This window comes from Numenius arquata, chromosome 16, assembly GCF_964106895.1.
Source record: "Numenius arquata chromosome 16, bNumArq3.hap1.1, whole genome shotgun sequence".
Taxonomy (NCBI): domain Eukaryota; kingdom Metazoa; phylum Chordata; class Aves; order Charadriiformes; family Scolopacidae; genus Numenius; species Numenius arquata.
In genome coordinates, this window is record NC_133591.1 from 16,920,004 (window position 1) to 16,938,283 (window position 18,280).

Sequence of the window (18,280 nt, forward strand, 5' to 3'; positions counted from 1 at the left end):
GTGAGGGTGGTGAGAGCCTGGCCCAGGCTGCCCAGAGAAGCTGTGGCTGCCCCATCCCTGGAGGGGTTCAAGGCCAGGCTGGATGTGGCTTTGAGCAACCTGGTCTGGTGGGAGGTGTCCCTGCCCAGGGCAGGGGGTGGCACTGGGTGGTCTTTAGGGTCCCTTCCAACCCAAACCCTTCTGTGAGTCTATGATTCTATGATTAAAACAACACGCAGTTCCAAGTTGATGCTTGTTTTATTAGAATCTCATATAATGATTTCTAAATGTAACATTCCCAATTTATGACACTCAAGGATCAAGATCTCAAAGCTTGTTGCTCTTTTTGCAAAAACTCTAGGTTTTGAAGAAAAAGACATTCTAACCCAATGTCTTCAGTACATTAATGTGAAAATGTACACAAAGTAGAATTTCATTTGAAGCACTGAACAGCTGAGACAAGCAATGTGAAAAGCTGAATTACACAAGAAACAATACCACCCGACATCCGTGCTACCAGGTTACCTTTCCACAACAATCAGTACTTCCAGGTCAGTTCTTTCCACCAAAAAGGTGCTGTAGTGGCGAACAGATCATGCTGGGGAAACAACAACAGAAAGAGCACATTATACTTCAAATGTTTCTCTGAGAGTTGTAATAACACGCTCATTTATGTCCACCAGAAAGACACAACCCCAGTGCAAAGTAATACAGAGGAAGACTGAAAAAATAGAGGAAATATAAAGAATAACTTGTGCCACGACGGTCTCGTTAAAGGCACTGGCACACTTTATGATTAACAAGGAGTTTTAATTCTTCCAAAACTAACTCAAACCGACAGTCAAACCAACAGTCACTGCTGATGTTCAACGTGTGCTGCACAGGGAACAGAACGCTCCTGCGGGTACAGCTCCACAGCTTCAGAGCACTCCTTCGGGCAGCAGCGCCGAGCAACGCTCTGCACAGCTACTTTAATTAGAGTTTCGAAGGGTGTCTTTGGCAGTCAAGGTTACCAAGGCCACAGTTGCTGAGTTGCCAAATAAAGGTCCTGCTTACCTGGACAGGACTGAAGGTCCATCCCGGGAAGGCCCCGTTAGAAGGGGAGCGTTGAAGCCCTTTAGAAATGGGGCCAGAGGTGACACTCCTCAGCTGATAAAAGCCCCACTGGATGGGGGCTGGGACTGGGATCAGGAACCCTCCCGTGGGGAGGTTTTTTCCCAAAGGCAATTCACAAGAGGAGCATTTATTGGGAACGTTGCCCCTTACCACAGGACATCCCTGAAGGTTCCTTTGCCCTGGGAGACTTTGGTTTAACCACAGAAAAGAGGTGGCCGTTTTTCAAGCTCATGTAGAATCACCTGAACTGCCAGAACCAGACACAGGCTCCCACACAGGCTCGCACACAGCCATGCCTGCATCTGCTCAAAGCTGCAGGGTCAGTACCTTCTCCAGAACTTTGAGACACCTCTTCCTTCGGACTCTGTGCTTCCTTTGTTCACCGTTGGGTCCCTTCGCTGCAGTAGCTGCGTTGCACCCTCAGCCTGGGCGGTTGCTGGTTTCTGTTCAAGGTCAGATTCCCCAGGACCCCCTATAAGGAACAGAAGAACAAAACCACAAGCTGGCTCTCTCCACACTCCCTGCGTACCGACGGCAGACCTCGATGCTGAGAGGGGGGGCCAGGCTCCGAGGGCCATGACCCTGGGAGGTGTTACCGCCATCCCCATGCAGACTGGTTTGGAGGTGGGCTCCCATCTCAGCCTCGCTCCGTGGGCGAGAACGTGTTACGCGGAAAAGAGTCTCAGCCAAAGTCATTGCTGACCTACCACTTTACGGTGGTTCTAATGCCTAATCTCACATGCTGGAAAATACCAAACACAATTTTAAAAGGAAAACTAACACCGACGTCATCCTTACAGCTTTGGAGGCGATAGGACCAATTTGAATGGAACGAGACAGGAATTCCTTACTTACAGAAACTCTCTTGCTTACAGCCCACGCTAAGGGATGCTGGACTAAACTCATGCTCCTTTTCTTTGGAGGAATTCTGAAAGGAAAAGGAAACCAAGAACCGTCACACCATGTAAAATTCTGTTGCGCAGGAGATTTTTCCTTGTTTGCTTGCTCTAAGAACTAAAAGGCAAGGTCTACTCTCTTGTTCTGTGATTTTCATTTCTTTTCCTGCTACTAGGAGGACTTTCTTCACCAATCGATTTCTACCTCGCCCTCCTCAGGACATTCCCAAGCCCAAAATAAAGCTGCAATTCATTGAGTAGACTTTAACATAGCAGATAGTGAAAGAACAGCAGCAGCTATGCCATAGACAGAGATTTTAACAAAACACACAGAGGTGCTGCGGGAAATGACAGCCACTGGGCAATACAGGCCCCTAAACATCAGGCCTGCTAAGGCACGGGCACAGGAAATGGAGTAAGTGGGAAGGGACAAAAGTGAAAAGTGCCAGAAGCAAGAGGTGAGCCAGGGATACCCATGAGGAACGCTATCAGCAATACAAAGGACCACAAACAACAAAATCGGCGTGTAAGCTTTGAGAGAGAATAAACCAACTTTGTCATAGAGAGAAGAGAAGAGAAGAACTGATCCACTCCCTGATGGTGTTTCTCTTACACTAAGCTCAGGTTCACGCAAAATTCCGGACTGTAGATGGCCCGAGATCTTTGCAGTTTAGTCTCAGAGCATTAACTAAGTTAGGAAAATTATCTGCAGTGACAGTCTGAGCGTCTCTCAGTTCTCTTTTCTCTTTCTTTGGCCGCTCCTGGTGCCCTCGGTAAGTGGGAAGCTGTGTAGGCTCCACACCGCTCATCCTGCCCAGACAACCTGCTGTCCAGATCACAGGCCGAGAAGGTGTTTGGATGGAGCTGAAAATGCAATCTACTTAACAGCCGTGTGACTGCGGCACTTCCACGCTCCTCCTTCTGGATTGAGTGACCACGTTGTAATGTCAGTCCTATGGGTACTAAGTAGGCAGATTTCCTTCATGTTTAACGAGACCCTTCCCTTTTTGAGATGCCTTCTAAAACACCAGGCGGATCTGGATCCAAAGTCATACGCTGCTGATAAAGTGAACAAGAGCCCTAGAGGAATGATCAGAAGAATCCTGAGGAAGCACAGGAGCTGTGCATATGGTTTTTCCTAAACATAATCTTTCTTCTGATCCTGAAAACTAAAAGAAAGCAAATGGAAAGCACACCAAATGGAAAGCATGTCACAGAAGCACCTGGCTCTAATCTCCCAAAAAAAACACATGTAAGGGAAGGGTCATCTGCCCATGACTTCAGGTGGCACTCGTGATCCCTGCTCTGGTATTCATAAACACAACAGTTTGTGTCTGGACATCCCTCTCAGCGTAACAGTGCCCTGACTAGTGCAAATTTCAGGTACAAGTCAAGGTGGCACAAGCATCTGTTCTGGAGAAGGTTCTTCTCACCTTAATTGGTATTTGCTGAGCTGACGAGTCATTCTTCATAGTTCCATAGTTTACCTGGAAAGAGCTCAGGATGTCCTCCCACATTAGTTAGCACAATATGAGGTATCGGTGAAGTCTGCCACCTGCCACATTGTTTCTCAGCGTCCAACACGCTCACCTAGAGCTCCAGCTTTCAACGACTCTAATGTTTGGGAAACTCAGGCACTGTCCAAGGAGCAGAGGCATTCTGGAGACAGTGGCTACAGCAAAGTGGAATATCAAAAAGCATCTTTCAGAGGATGACCCTTATCCCACCAAAAGTGCATTTGGGGCACCTGAGGAAAGAAGCCAGAAAGGGCACGTGTAGAGACCTGCCACTAATCCTGCAAAGGTAAGCTGAGGGGGGAAAAAAGGGATACAGGTTTTAGAGACAAAGAAGCCTACTCGTTTGAGAGAAGTTCTTCTGTACTGAATGCTCCTGAGGAGTTACCAGGCAGTCTCCTTCCTCTCTTGAAAATCCAACAAACCCAATAAAAAACCCTCTTCTGAAAGGAAGTTTTGGGCTTACAACAAAGTGAGGGCCGTTTCAATACAGGAGTTTATCTGGGCAGGCTGAAGGTAACCATGCAACTAGTAGCACCTGAAATCGCAGGCCATTGTATCTGCAGTGAATCCCTGCAGATCAATTATGCTGCGGTTGGACCTTTGGAACCAGATCTCCAGGAGCAAGCAGGCAGTATGGCTTGGCCACCTGAGATTTCAAGCAAGCCCACACATGGCATTTGCGTAAAGGCTCAGCCAGTTGTGGAGAGGTCCAGAAGGTTCCTGAAATGGGGGCAGTACGTCATCATGCAGAAACACGCAGAAACCCAGGTATTTGATGCAACTGTTCACCTCCCAAGGAACAGGGGGAGAAGAAGTTGTTCCTTATATACCACCAGGAAACTTCCTTTGTGGACAAACCCAAGAGGAATGAGTTTGCCTTCTCGTAAAATCCTCTCTCTGAAGAGCTGGAGCAGGAAAAAGGCCAGGAAGGTGAGACTGTGGCAGGGATTTGAACTAAATTAGAATGGGCATCAGTGTCCAGAAAATGGATGAAACACACTGGGACATTTGGGAGGATGGGCAACAGCCAGGAGCAGGAGAACAGGGGTGTCAGTGAAGACCCCGTTTCCCAAAGGCTGTGCCCAACAGCAGCTCTGTCAGAGCAGCCTTTAGCTGTGAGCTAAAAGAGAAAGAATCTTTCCCTCCTGACAAGGTCTCTGGAGAACAATGGGTTTAGAAAGCAAGTGACAATCCCTCTGGAACAATCCTGTTGTAAATCTGCCTTCCGATGCCACAGTGAGAAGAGGCTGTTTCAAGAAGAGGGAGATGCTGCAAGGCCATCAGCACCAAGAAAGGACACTGGTGGGGAGTGGCAAATACTCACGCTGGAGCCAATGCCAAGGTGTCAGCAGCCACCGTTGGCCCTCCAGGGAGTTCTGCACAAATGGGCATGGGAGGGAAAAGAGGACTGGAGTCTTGAAGACAAGGCAGGGCATCCTTCGGGTTCATCTCCAGGAGTCTGAGCTCACCCCTACAGTTCAGAGCTCAACAGTCAGAAAAGCTCGTGTCGTCTCCCAGGAAAATTCATCCCTTGGCTAAGTCAGGAATCACAAATGCCTCCATGCAGGCGATGCAGGTGATAAGGAGAAAAAACCTACATGAAGGCATTTTTATCCTTGCCGCTTTAAGAATTTAGGACTAAACAGATACTGTTATCTCTTTCTGAATATTCTGTAGCTTACCATTTCACATCCATGCTTTGCTTTACTCATATGGTGAACACAGTCGGTTCCGGTTCTAAAAAGAGGTCAAAGAAGGAAGAACTGAGTTTACAAGAAGTCACAAAAAGGAAGCAATCTCGTAAATGGCTACTCCGAGTATTTTATTAGAAATCAGGGTTTTAGTACCTCTAGCCAACAACATAGATACTCTTAATCTATATTTGTTCTCATGCTTTAAAGTCTCATTTCAAAAACAAAAATAGGCACTCATTCCAGTATCAGGCTTTCTGCTTTTCTAGTAAAACCAATAAGCAGTTAAAGAGGAGAAAAAAAGCATTACATGACCTGGAAAGGGGGATGGGCAGCAAACTGAGAAAGCTGCAAATCCTATAAGGTTACTGACACAAAGAGAAGGGCAGGGCGCAAAGAACCACAGAAAGATCTTACAAGACTCGGTCACGGAGCAATAACATGGCAGAGGAAACTCTGTACAGAGAGGTACAAAGTGACCCACGTGGGGAAAACCAACCCTGATTTGCACACAAAATTGTCCTGATCGGTGTCACTGGGGAGGGACACCTGGAGATTTGGAGAGCTCAGCTCTCAATAGTACCCCAAGAAAACACGAATCCAAATGCCCCGTGAGGAACTGTGAGCAAAACAGCTTGTCCAAACAGAAAAAAAGATCAAGAGGTGATGACTGCCAAACTGGATCATGAAAGAGCCTTTTATGGCCTTATATTTTAGGCATCTACAACCCATGTCTTGGCAAAAACAGATTAGAAAGCATTCTGGATCCTGGTCTCATTCTTCACCCATTTCCACGAGTTTTATTGTGACTAGAAACTGATGGGAGAGACGGAAATTAAGGACTACATTTATATGAGCAGGAAAAGGCTTCAGGCTTCTCCCGTTCTAATCTCTGCATGAAATACACTTGGGGAGTGGGAAGAATCTAAGGCACCAAAGGAGATGATTTGACATGGTCTGTCCATCGCCATGGAAGGGGGAAGGTGATCATCCGATCACACCACCGGATCTGGGACTCTCTGCCAGATACCTGTGAATGTTAAGTACAGACACAAATTGTCTTTTTTTAAAGCTACACTCCAGCTACACTATAACTAACGATGGGCCTGCCTCTGGAAGGTGATCGAGAACTCAGCCTGAAGTCAGCCAGCATGAGCCGGCATTGCGCCCTCGTGCTGAGGGCGGCCAACAAGCCCCTGGGGTGCATTAGGAAGAGTTTCGCCAGCAGCTCGAGGGAGGTGATCCTTCCCCTCTGCTCAGGCTCCTTCCCCTCTGTGGGCTCCGTCCAGACAGGGCTCCCCAGGACAAGACGGGTACTCAGTGGGGTGAGCCCAGCAACGGGCAACAAAGATGCTGAAGGGACAGGAGCGCTTTTCATATGTGGAGACGTTGGAAGAGCTGGGATTGTTCAGCCTGGAGAAGGCTCAGAGGGGATCTCATCAACATATACCAGATGGGAGGGAAGAAAGAAGAAGGAGACAGGCTCTCTTCAACAGCGCCTTCTGGCAGGACAAGAGGCAAAGGGCACAAATTGCAAAACATGAAATGAAATCTGAACACAAGAAACAACTTTCTGACTGCAACTGTGGTCAAGAACGGCAACCAGAAACGGCCTACAGAAATTGTGGCATCTCCACCCTTGGAGTCCACCTGAAGGGACACATCCTGGGCAACGTGCTCTGTGTGCAACCCCTCCCCATCAAGCAGGAGGGGTTGGACTCAATGATCTCAAAGGTCCCATCCTACCGCAGTGATTCTGTGAAATGCCCAGAGAGGGACCTCAGCCTCAAGCGGTGAGGCAGCATTCACCAGCCGACCCAGAGGAACAGACTGGCCTTCAGCTGGAAAACTGCTCCCAGTTCTTCCCTCCCACCCCCAGCTCAGGTGCGTGAGCCAGTGCCCTGCTTTGTCACCCTGCTGAGGTCTCACCCCACTGTGATTCTACAGAGAACGTGAACACAAAGGAGATCAATAGGGAGACCCCTAGTTAACGGCACAGGAGCCTGAAAGCACGGGACAACTTTCTCCAAACACGGGCAATGCTGCTTAGGTCCTGTCACCTATGGAAGAGAAGGAAGAAGACAAATGGGATCACCCAGGCATGAAACCGGAGGAAGGTACAAGAGACATTAAAAATTCTGGTATGTGCCCTAGAAGTCTATTTTGTAGCCAACTGACCTGTCCGTACCCAACCGCGGGCATGAGGTCTCTGCTCCGACTTCCACTCTTCTCCTCTTCACCTTTTCTTCCACTGCAGGACTTTCTGATGCTTCATTGCTTCTCTTGACCTTCAAAACATTGCAAACTTGGTATTGATAGCATTTGATTTTGACTTTTCTAGTTTAAAAAAAAAATCCAGAGTTAATATACATTCCTATTTTGCAAAATTGTTCATGTTTATACAATAAAGACCTCAATTTTATACAATAAAGGAATGTAATGCTAGCAGAGAGAGCAGGAGTTTCTTTTGGGGAATTTGCACAGGACGTATTCACTAATTCACTCCATTTTTAGACACTCGGATCAAAACCAAACCTACCCGGAGCTCTCATTAAACAAAAACTTTCCAAAGAAGCTTAACTTTGTTGTTTACGACACAGCACCAAGGAAACTACTTAATGATTCAGCCATATTGACCTCCTCCTACAGACTCTCACAGTGAAGAAACCATTTGACAGCTCGGCTCAGAGTTGTAGAAAACACATTTCACTGCAGCCACCAGGGCCCTCGGCTCCTCAGGCAGGACTTCATTCAAAGGCTGATGGAACCAACAGGACGATTTCTCCCAGCTTGGATGGTTACAGGTGAGAATTCAGTGCCACCTCACAATGCCTGACTGACACCCAGAAAAAGGAGAACTAGAGCATTGCCTGGATCTCTATTCTGCTTCTCCACACTATTTAGAATATAACTTTAAAAAAAAAAAAAAAAAAAACACCAAAAAAACCCAAACAAAAAACACATAAAAAACTTACAAGTCCATCACTGCCCTTGTTTACTTCTTTACCTGTAACAGAAGTATTATAAAATTTGGTGAATATTTGGTGACTGGACTTTCTTTAACCAACTTAAAAGTACATTTTTGCATTGCACCTCACTTTTGGCAAACAAGATAAACTCCTCAGAAACCATGCTGGACTTGCATATGATATATTGACACTGAAAAACTGCAAACGCAGCTCTTTCACAGTTAGAATTCCTGGCTGGGAATACCCCATGTCAATGGGATGGGGACAGTTGCTTTTCTTGAAGAATTAAAGGAGTCTTCAGAAGAGAAGAAGGAATGAAGAACTGTTGGCATCACTGTATTTTAGGCACCAGAGGGAAGACACAAGGACAGCCTGAGCATGGACTCCCCAGAATATTGGCCAGCCAACCTCTGGTGCATGGCATCCATACGTATCTTCCTGAAGGAAAATCCCTGCCAACAGAAACTAGAAACACCAGTGCCTGAAAGTAATAGCACATTATGCTGTGCATAATTTTAGAACAGAAATGTACAACCGTTGCAGAGTGCGATTCAATACTGGAGCAAGGTGTACAGGGAAGTGACTGAATTCTCCACCTTTAGGAATTTTTACATCCAAAGATGGTATCTTTGACAGGGGCTGCTACACGCGAGCAAATGGGGGAGACCAAGGAATGACCGCTTCTCCATTTTACAAAGGAGACCACAATATCTGCACTAAGCAGTCACAAGAAAAACCAGCAGCTTTTCACAGGGACCAATAATCAGAACAGGAAACAGTAAGAATAACACTCGGTTTTCACAACAGAGGAGGTTAAATGTGGTGTCCCACAGAGGTCTCAGCTGGCGCCTGAGGCTGCTCAGGGAATTCACCGAAAACCTGGAAAACGAGACACTAGTGAGGCGACAACATTTGCTAATCATTATTACCATTATGACTATCATTATTTAGAAAAAAAAAATGCATTCTTTCTTTAGGACAACAGAAACAAAGAGCGTGAAGTTCAATGTCAACAAACGTGGTCAAGCACAAGGAAGAAAAACATGCAGCCCATACACACGTACTGGCTCCAGCCCAGCTACTGGCATTACAGAACAAAGGCTGGGAGCTGCTGGGCACAGCTTCATAAAAATACTAGCTGAAGAGTCAGCAGGGGTAGAAAAGGCAGAGAGATTCGGGAAATTTTAGAAGGGCAATACAGGACAAAAGAGAACACGCTGTTCTGCTCTATCTCAAATCCACAGCACAGCCACGCTGCACACAGGTTTGCTCCCTCCAATTCAAAGACACGGTAGATGAAAGGAAAGGGAAAAGCAAGACACAGATGACACATGTTTCCAGAAATTATCCAAACATAACCATAGTGACTTACCACAAGATACGTTCTGCTGGAATGAGTTGAGTTCCAGATACATAGTGCAAATGTAGGGATAAGGCACAAGATGGACATTCTCATGTTTGAATCTCATCTTCGATACCCTCTCCCATTTACTCCAATCTGAGAACGATGCTAAGGCTTAAGAACACAGCACTAACGTTTCAAAGGAGCAGGCGCCCTGACGATGTCTTCTGGTAAGGCTTCACAAGTCACACCACCTGGCATGTGCGTGTAAGGCAGCACATACAATCCATCAGTAAGAACCGTATGAAAAACCACTAGTGACACATTACAAGAAACACTCATCCCGGTGACCCTCTCCCAGAGCTCCCACTCACCCACAGCTTGTGAGTAACTAAGAGTTATGCCCCAGCAAGGAGCCTGACACACAGGCTGCAGGACAACTCATCACACCAGGCCTCTGAGCTCGCAGTTCTCACCAGGGCCCAGTGCTGGCCAAGCACGGGGATGGATTTTCGAGTTCTAGAAATACAAGTCCATGAATCAAACTCTCCTCAAGCACGCAGGCAAAACTGGCTGAGCTTTAGTGAAGCAAACCAACAAGCCCAACATTTGTTTTGGTGCTTCCCGTCTGACGATGCTCTCGGCCACCTTCTCTTCCTGGCAGGAACAGGAGTAAGTTGCTCTCATCACCTTCTGACAGAGAAAGAGGATGACCTCGTTCTTGCCTGCTTTTATAAAGTGTGGCAATGGGGCCATCTTCCAGGACTGGAAGGGAATGCCTTGGAGGAGGAAACACCCAGATGTTCATTACTCCTGGGCACCCAGAACCACGGGAGGGGATACCAAAGGGCCTGATCTGATTCCCAAATTGACACCCCTTAGGACCGAAAAGGCGTCTCATTCAACCAACTTACTTTTCTCTTCAACAAGAGCCTCATGACAGTAACTTCTTTTGAACCCTTTACAGCAACTACGATATTTAATCCTAACGTACCTTATGAGAAAACTACTGCCGTCTTCTCGACTTGTGGCCAACGTTGCTGAGACTGCAAAGAGCATTTGACATTTTATCAGCCTTTTCAAGAAATGCACGAGCTTTGCTTGCCATCACATTAGGTGGGATTCCTGTCCCTTCAGATACACGTGTTCATTTTCTGTGGCTAAATCTGATTCGGAACACAGAGGCACTCAGCTCAAAACACTGCAAAACTCTCTTTTCACATCAGTTCTCAAGTGAAGGCAACACCTGAGGAGGATCTTCAGCTGACGTAAAACTGCAAAGCGCAAAGGCTTCACACTCCAGCTAAAGATCTGCACACTACCAGGCACGAATGTTGAATTAAGCAATGCCCTTTGTCTTGCAATTCTCTTTTACAGGTAGGAAAGACAGGATACACGGGAAAATGGTGAAGTGGTCTGTAGAAAATGGATGTAAGTCATCAAGATTTCCAAGGATTACTCGAATCGCTTCCTGGAGAGGCCAGAGAAAGAAACAAAGGAAGAGTATTAGCAATATAGCCACAATTCGACTGTGAAGTACAGTTTCAAGGCGTGGGGAAAATTTAAAATTACTTTACAGTTTGCACGACTCGTGGAAGAGCAGGTTCTAGATATTTTGCTTTTCCTCCTCCCCTTCTTCTCCGCACTCCCTCCCATCACCCAGAGTGCGCTGCACTCACAGACTCACAGACATTGAAGTGAATTAGTATCTTAATCTTGAAGTAACACAGAAGCATCACTATGAAGAGGGAAAGTGTGCTTTGAAATTTAAGAAGTTTTACACTTAAGAAGTCTCCTTTTTGCCAGCAAAACACAGGTAGCATTGACCTGCTTCGAAAATAAACATATTCCTCTTTTTCTGCATATTGACTCAATTCAGTTACAAGGGAACTGCAATTCGGCCCCAACTCACTCCTGCTTTACAAATGGGAAACTTTTTCTAGTAATACCTTTCAATATTTTCAAAAGTGAAAAAGAAAAAAAATTGAATTATAATTTTTTGTATCAATTAAAGTCAGCACATTTTCTTCAATAATATTTATAATGCTATTACTGTACGCTGAAGATTTTTCTTAAAATTAAGTAAGGAAGCATTCTTAAGCAGGCAGTATATTTGTCTCATTTCCTCAGGAATGGCAGGGACTTTCGTCTGTCTCAGGAAGAAGATGACGCCAACAGGGCTCATCAGTGGTCACCAAGTACTGGCATCATTCAAAGCACGTCCACTGGTTCCAGTGGCTCCTCAGTTGGGAGGGAAGCATGTGCAATCGAGCGGTAGATGAGCTGCTGCCAGGCTCGCTCACCAGCAGCACCGCAGCTCCTGAACCAACAGGAGGGAGTGACAGCTCGTCTGGCCTGAGAAGCTAAAAGCACTGGCCAGGTCTGGGGCTGAGAGCCGAACCGTGGGAAAGTGCTGCTGCAGGATGAACCTGAGCAGGAATCGGAAAGGAACGGGGTGCAACCAGCTCGACAAATAGGCAGCTCCATGGGTCCAATTTTAACAGTCAGTAGCTTCTTTGAAATACTTCAAATAAAAACCTTACTTTTCTACATTAATGCTGCCTGTTGATGGCATTTTTCATTTATGTCATTTTTTTCACCCTCGTACTCTCCAGAGAAGTTCCCCATTACTCTCACTTGAAACGCTGCATTTGACAAAATGTCCTCAGTCCCATAACAAACATAAGACTTGCTTAGCTCAACATTCAGAGAAGGTCCCAGGGACCTGCTCCCTCTCCTACCTCTAGCTCCTGGACAGCACTGTCGGTGGTGTTGAGATCAGGAGCGCTGTGAAACAAACAGAGAGAGCTCATCCCAGCCCAGTCAAAGAGCAACGGAGCGACAGTCCTTGTAAAGAGTTTAAACACCTACAATTCCCATTGCACAGAGAAAATACTTTGCAGACAGATGAACTCCCAATTTATTGCTTGTAAAAGATATCCATTATTCCACGAGGACTGTTTCTCTTTGGTTTTCTGCCCCTTTATATTTTGTGTGAGGAGATCAGATCTTTTCAGTCCATCCTCAGTAACCTTTAGGACAGGGTTGTTGACCAGGTGCCCTCAAACCAGTACCTGTCTTCCAGCCTATGGCGATGCCATTCCACTCAAGGGCCTACAAGAAGGAACCAGCAGGACACGTCTCTTAATCCCCTCCACGGTGCAAACCTGCCGAGGAACGGGCCTTCACAGCACTGGAGCTAAGCCCTGTGATGCTGGGAGCTGTGTATTGCCTGCAGCAAACTCTGCACGTCTTTTGTAAGCTGGCTTCTCCAACTTGTTTGCTGCAAGGTATCGGCCAACAACAAAATGCAGAGGGAGAGAGAAGGCCTTAAGGAAAATCCAAATCCATCAAAAAGCAAACAAATCACATAACTGTTACTTGGAAATAAGTAAATACAGTGGAGCGTAAGGAATTATGGCATGCGAGTATTCTCTGGTATATGCCCCGGGAGGCAGCCATTCTCACATCCTCCACATTCAGGGTCCCCAGCCAGAACTCCAGCAGAGACGAGAACTTGCCTTCCTCTTCGGAAAGGCTCTCTCCTTGCTTGATAAAGAGCAAGTCAATGACAGGAATTACACAGCACAGCACGACAGACATCACCCACCCAAGAATTAGGCTGTGGTCACGAAGTCTTCAGCAATCAGCAGGGAAACACAATTCAGGAGGGGACATTGCCACGGCGATGAGGAGACGAGGGTGGAAAGAATGGAAGAAAGCAAGGCACCACCCAGGGTCTCACGCCAAGGGTGTCAGACCTGCTCTCTGACTGCCGGGGACTCGTCGGTTGGGGGGAGTGTGAGGGGGTGGGGAGGAGGGAGGGTTATTTTCTTTTAGGTCTGGAGTGTGGACATTTGTCTTCCCAAGTAACTCTTAGGTGTGACGGAGCCCGGCTTTCCTGGAGATTAAACACCCGCCTGCTGATGGGAAGCACCGAAGGACTTCCCGATTTCGTTTGTGCACACGGCTTTTGCTTTACTTATTAAACTGTCTTTATCTCAACCCACTTTATCCTTACTTCCACCCTTCTGATTCTCTCCCTCACCCCACTGCGGGACGCTGAGCAAGTGGCCACGTGGGGCTTAGCTGTTGGCTGGGGTTAAACCGTAACAAAGGCTCTAGAGCTTCTCAAGTAAACACTTACAAAATCATAAAACGCTATCAGTAAAAACAGCCTCTCGTTCCACTGAAGCACAAAACCCAGACGTGGCAGTGACACAGGAGCATTTTATACAGCTCAAATTAGTCTCTCAGGCCAACGTTCAGCCTGTGCGAGTGCAGCAGCGACTTTTAAGCGACCGCTTTCATAGTTAGTGGAAGAAGGCAGGACAGAGGAGCCCCCAAACCTGAGTTTTGTGTCTCGTATTCACTCACTGCAACACGCAGCCATCGCACCCAGGCTGACTGTGCCTTTCCCACACTTACCTGCTGAAGTTGCCGTACCGGATTTTAAATTTGTACACAAGCCCGCCTGCATGAAGGAACCTTGTTTCAGGCAAGGGATAGGTAAATGGTTTCAGTGACATCTTTCCTCCTTCCTGGATGTAGCCTAGGGGAGCAGGAGAGTCAAAAGTCAACGACTAAAAGCCTTCACCAGATCTCACGCTGTCCTACCAGAAGAAAGGATGGTGAGCAGGGATTCCTCATCTGCAGGGAGAACAGGCCTCCCACCAGCCAGAAAATCGCGGATTCAGGTGTCATTTCCAATAAAGCAGAGCGGTTTTGAGCAGGATTCGAGGACAGACTTCCAGCCGACGGCCACCCGCCTCCAGCCACACTGCTCCGGCGATGTCCCCACCAACGTCCTCGAGGCCGACAAGGCCTCTCGCCCCGGGGGATGTCGACGAGGCCCCGGCAGGGCCGTGTGGCAGCCCAGGACCGACCCCGGCCCTCAGGGACCACCCGGCTGTGGCGTCCCCCGCAGCCCCCGCGGGTACAGCCCGGAGAAACGCCTCGCCCCGCCGCCCCCCCAGCGCCTGCGGCCCCCGCAGTCCCGGGGCGGAGGGAGAGCCCGGGGGCCGGCGCCGAGGGGAGATGCCGCCGCCTCCTCAGCCCCGCCGCCGGCCCCGAGGCCCCCGGGCAGCCCCGGCGCTGGCGACCGCCGGGAGGCCCCGGAAGCCCCCGCCGCGCCCGCCGCCCGACCTTACCTCAGGCGGGGCCGGGCCGGGAGAAGGCTGGAGCCGAGCCCGGCCGACGGGAGCCGGACGGGGCCCGGCCGAGCTCCTTTCGCCCCGGCTCCCCGCGGCCACCGGCGGCTCTGCCGCTGCTGCGCTTCAGAGGCAGCTGTCGTTGGGGGCTCGGAGTGCCCCAGGGGGTCCGGCAGGAGCCCACAGCCCCAGAGGAGTTGGCTTTTGCCTTGTGGCAGGGCTTGCCACTGCTGTCAAAGGGGACTGGACTCTGCCCGGGCCTCTCAAGTCAGCGTTAGCTCTGGTGCCTAATGACCATCCCTCGGTAGCTCATCCCTTTCTCTCCCAAATTTTTGACGTCAGGTTTGCCTTTTCTTGCTTTAGGCAGCTTTCACGCAAAGACTCCCAGAGATTTTTTCATTCTCCCGCTACACACACATACACACAGGGATTCCCGGGAGGGTCACAGAAACGCAACAGCAGCAGCCTTAGTCTCAGCTGGGGTCTTTAAGAGCAAACACCGTGTTCCGTAGCTGTCTGGAGCCTTTCTGGCAGCCGTGGGGTACTTCTCAAGCAGACACAGCTGGAAAGCTCTGACGAGCACTGACCCAGCCGAGCAGTGATCAAAAAGAAGCTACTTTTTATACGTGAAAGCCCGACAACGACATCTGTAGGAAAAACAAAATCCCAATTAGTTCTCTTGTGCCAACCGCAAAACCAGACTTTGGTATAAAAGGCTTCTGATTAACAAAATACAAACCTAAACACACAACCCAAGCAGGCACTGATCTGCCTCCTCAGGGCAGGACAGAATGTCCCTTTGCTCTGTAAACGTCATTATAATGAAGAGCTGCTCCTTGTTGAACCACGAGGGACCCAGTGCTCACTGGTTTCTGACGGCCAGCCCTGGGGAACTCAGCTCAGACAAGCACTGGTACCACTTTGGTGCTGCTCGGGGGCATCTGGACTCCTCCTGCCTCTCAGGAAAGGTCTATAGAACTCAAACATCCTTCTTCGGGAAAAAAAAACACCACCAAACCAAACAAACCCCAAAACATGATGTTCATTGAAAGCTACAGGGATTGAGAAGGTCTTAAGCTTCTGGAGTAACAATCTGTCCCCCATAGGGACAGCAGCTCCACGGATGCCCCAATGGGCATGGTATCCCAGGGGAACAGCATCTCCACAGGCACGGCATCCCTGCAGGCATGGCACCTGCCATGGGCACAGCACCCCCTGACCCTCAGTGCTCTCACCCAGCCACGAGCACAGCCCCATCCTCACCCCCCCAGCAGGATGGGGAAGGGTTGCCATCAGCATTGGGCCTCAGGCCCTTGCCAGGGATGCTGTTGGCACTGACTGCTCCCCAGAAGTGCTCTGCCCCAGGAACGGGTGTCCCAGACGAGCTGGCTGGGCACCAAGGGGCACCTCCAGAGCCAGAGGATCCCAAAGGAGCAGGAGACGCTGGGGCTGGGCAAGAGGTGCAGAAGCCGGGGAAGGATGGAGCAGCACCGCGTTCTCTCCTGGGTGGAACCTACCTGCTCCGGCAGGTGCAGAGGACAGGCAGAGCTCTCAGGGGGTACTTCTCTCCTCGGCCAGCCGTCACCCGTCCCTGGGAGGTGGCACTGCCCGTTCCAGCCACGCCTGCCACCCGGGACCCCTCACATAACCCCGGCCCGGCTCCCGGGGTCGCCAGCACATCGGTGTTGGGCCACAGGCCCTTGCCAGGGACGCCACTGGCACGAGGGCGGGCTCGGAGACCTCCCGACCCAGCACCTGCCCTCGTGGAGCAGGACGAGGAGCTGCAGCGCCCGGTGCCCGGGAGCCGCTTCCCGCCCGCCATCGCCCGCGGCGGGAGGAACCGCGCGGTGGGCTGGGTTCGGCTCGGCTCGGGTGGGTTCGGCTGCGCTCGGCTAGGTTCGGCTCGGCTCGGCTCCACTGAGGTGCGAGCCCTGCGGAGCCGGGCAGCCCGTGCGGGAGGAGGCCCGGGGAGCGGCGGGGCAGGTCTGGGCGCGGAGGGGGCCGGGGGTCCCGGTGGGTGCAGGCGGGGGCCGCGGGCAGGGCCCCAAGCTGCGGGCAGCGGGCGAGTGGGCCTGGCTCGGCGGAGGCCGCGGGGGGCAGCGGCAGGGCCCGAGGGCAGAAGCGTCGGGCCAAGAGGCCGGGGAGCGGGTCCCCGCGGGAGCGGGCGGAGGCGCAGCCCTCGGGCATCCCCAGGCCGAGCCGGCGGGTGCCCCCGGGACCGGGTGCGGGGCCGGGCCCGAGCGCTCTCCCGGAGAGCAGCTCCTCCTGCCGCTGCCGGCGCCGAGCGGCCCTGCCGGCTGGGCCCGGGCACGGCCACGGCAGAGCCTGCCGCTGCCCGCGGGAAAGGGCTGGGTGCCGGCCAGGCCGGGGGCAGCGGTGCGCCCCTCCTTTCCCCCCTCCCCGCAGCCCCTGCGGAGCCCCGGGCACGGCCCTGCCCGCTGCTGCTGGGGCTGGGCTCCGGCAGGGCGGCAGGCAGCGGGCTGCCCGCTGGGAAGGGGGGGTGCGGAGAGGGGCCGGGCCGTGGCCACAGGCTCCCGCGCCCTCCCTGCCCGCGGGGACAGGCCCGGGGAAAGCCAGGCTGCCGGCGGGGCAGAGGCTGCTGGGCTCCCCCGGCGTGGGCAGGGTGTGCGGGCGCAGCCCTGGGCCCCGGGCACAGGGTCGGGCCCGGGCCGGGGGAGATGCTCCGGGGCTGCGAGCAGGACAGACGGGACACAAACAGCGACTCGGGCAGAGGAGGCCAAGGCTCCGCTTTTATTGCAGCAAGCGGTGGCTCCTTCCATCTGATGGAGCATCGTGCCTGCAGCCTTTCCGAGCAGCCCGTGATTAGCGCAGGGCAGAAGACCCCCAGGTGACCTCATGTGTGGAGGTCCTTGAGGTTCCCCTGCCAAGCTGGCGCCAGGAGGAGAGGCGGAGGGATGGAGGGCGCAGCTGGACTCCCGCTCCTGTAAGAGCAGGGAGTCGCTGGCCAGAAATGGCTCCGAGGAGCCTGGCAAGGGGCCATGCTCAGCGCTGCGGAGGAAGGCGAAAACCCCCCGGGGACCTGTGCCAATCTGCCCAGGGGAAAAAAATTCCTTCCTGACCCCAGAGCCGGCGATCGGCTGTTCCCTGAGCGTGTGAGCAAGACCTGCGCCCCGGGGCTGCCCTGGCTCCAGCGACACCACCCACCACCTTCCACGGGAGGGATCTCAGGGGCTTCCCAGCATGGACACGTGGGACAGGTTGCTTCCTCTGCCAGGTCTCTGTTATCCGACATTTCTACCAGTTCCTCCTGTCAGGCAGCGGTGTGAGCTGCTGGCCGTCTTTTCAAGAAAAATCTGTCCTCAAGGATGCACCTGACACTCCTCGCAGGCAAGTCCTAGAGTACGTTGACCTGCCCTTTAGGGATCCCAAGCATCAGCCCCAAACTCCTCAAGGGAAGGTACCCAGTCTGTTTTTCCTACTTTGGAAGAGAGTCCTCTTCTCCGAGATCCATCCCAGGCATGTCCCAGAGGCTTCTGACCACTGCTTTAGGGACCTGAGATTCCGTGTAGGAAACCCAGACTTCTCCAGGCAAGATAACCAGAATTTTTTTTCATTTTCCGCAATGATCTTTCCCCTGGGATCGACCCAACGTTCCCCGC

At 51.1% G+C, this 18,280-nt stretch overlaps 1 protein-coding gene across 1 annotated transcript; it reads right to left on the reverse strand.

Moving 5' to 3' along the window:
• Positions 1 to 531: 531 nt before the first annotated feature.
• On the reverse strand, positions 532 to 14,039 carry LOC141472618 (membrane-anchored junction protein-like). The gene is made up of 10 exons (XM_074159770.1): positions 13,939 to 14,039; positions 12,252 to 12,297; positions 10,906 to 10,981; positions 9,541 to 9,666; positions 8,175 to 8,206; positions 7,378 to 7,487; positions 5,191 to 5,245; positions 1,951 to 2,023; positions 1,423 to 1,567; positions 532 to 577 (listed from the first exon to the last, which is right to left on the reverse strand). Exons 1-10 carry the CDS (start codon positions 14,037 to 14,039, stop codon positions 532 to 534), a joined length of 810 nt encoding a protein of 269 aa, XP_074015871.1.
• Positions 14,040 to 18,280: the final 4,241 nt, after the last annotated feature.

Excerpts from the sequence above, each read along its gene's own strand:
- LOC141472618 (XM_074159770.1), bottom strand. The coding sequence starts at position 14,039 with ATGTCACTGAAACCATTTACCTATCCCTTGCCTGAAACAAGGTTCCTT. Across the intron at positions 10,982-12,251 it reads GTGCTGTCCAGGAGCTAGAG|GAAGCGATTCGAGTAATCCT; the intron begins GTAGGAGAGGGA and ends TGGCCTCTCCAG. Across the intron at positions 8,207-9,540 it reads CCAGCAGAACGTATCTTGTG|GTAAAGAAGTAAACAAGGGC; the intron begins GTAAGTCACTAT and ends CTTCTGTTACAG.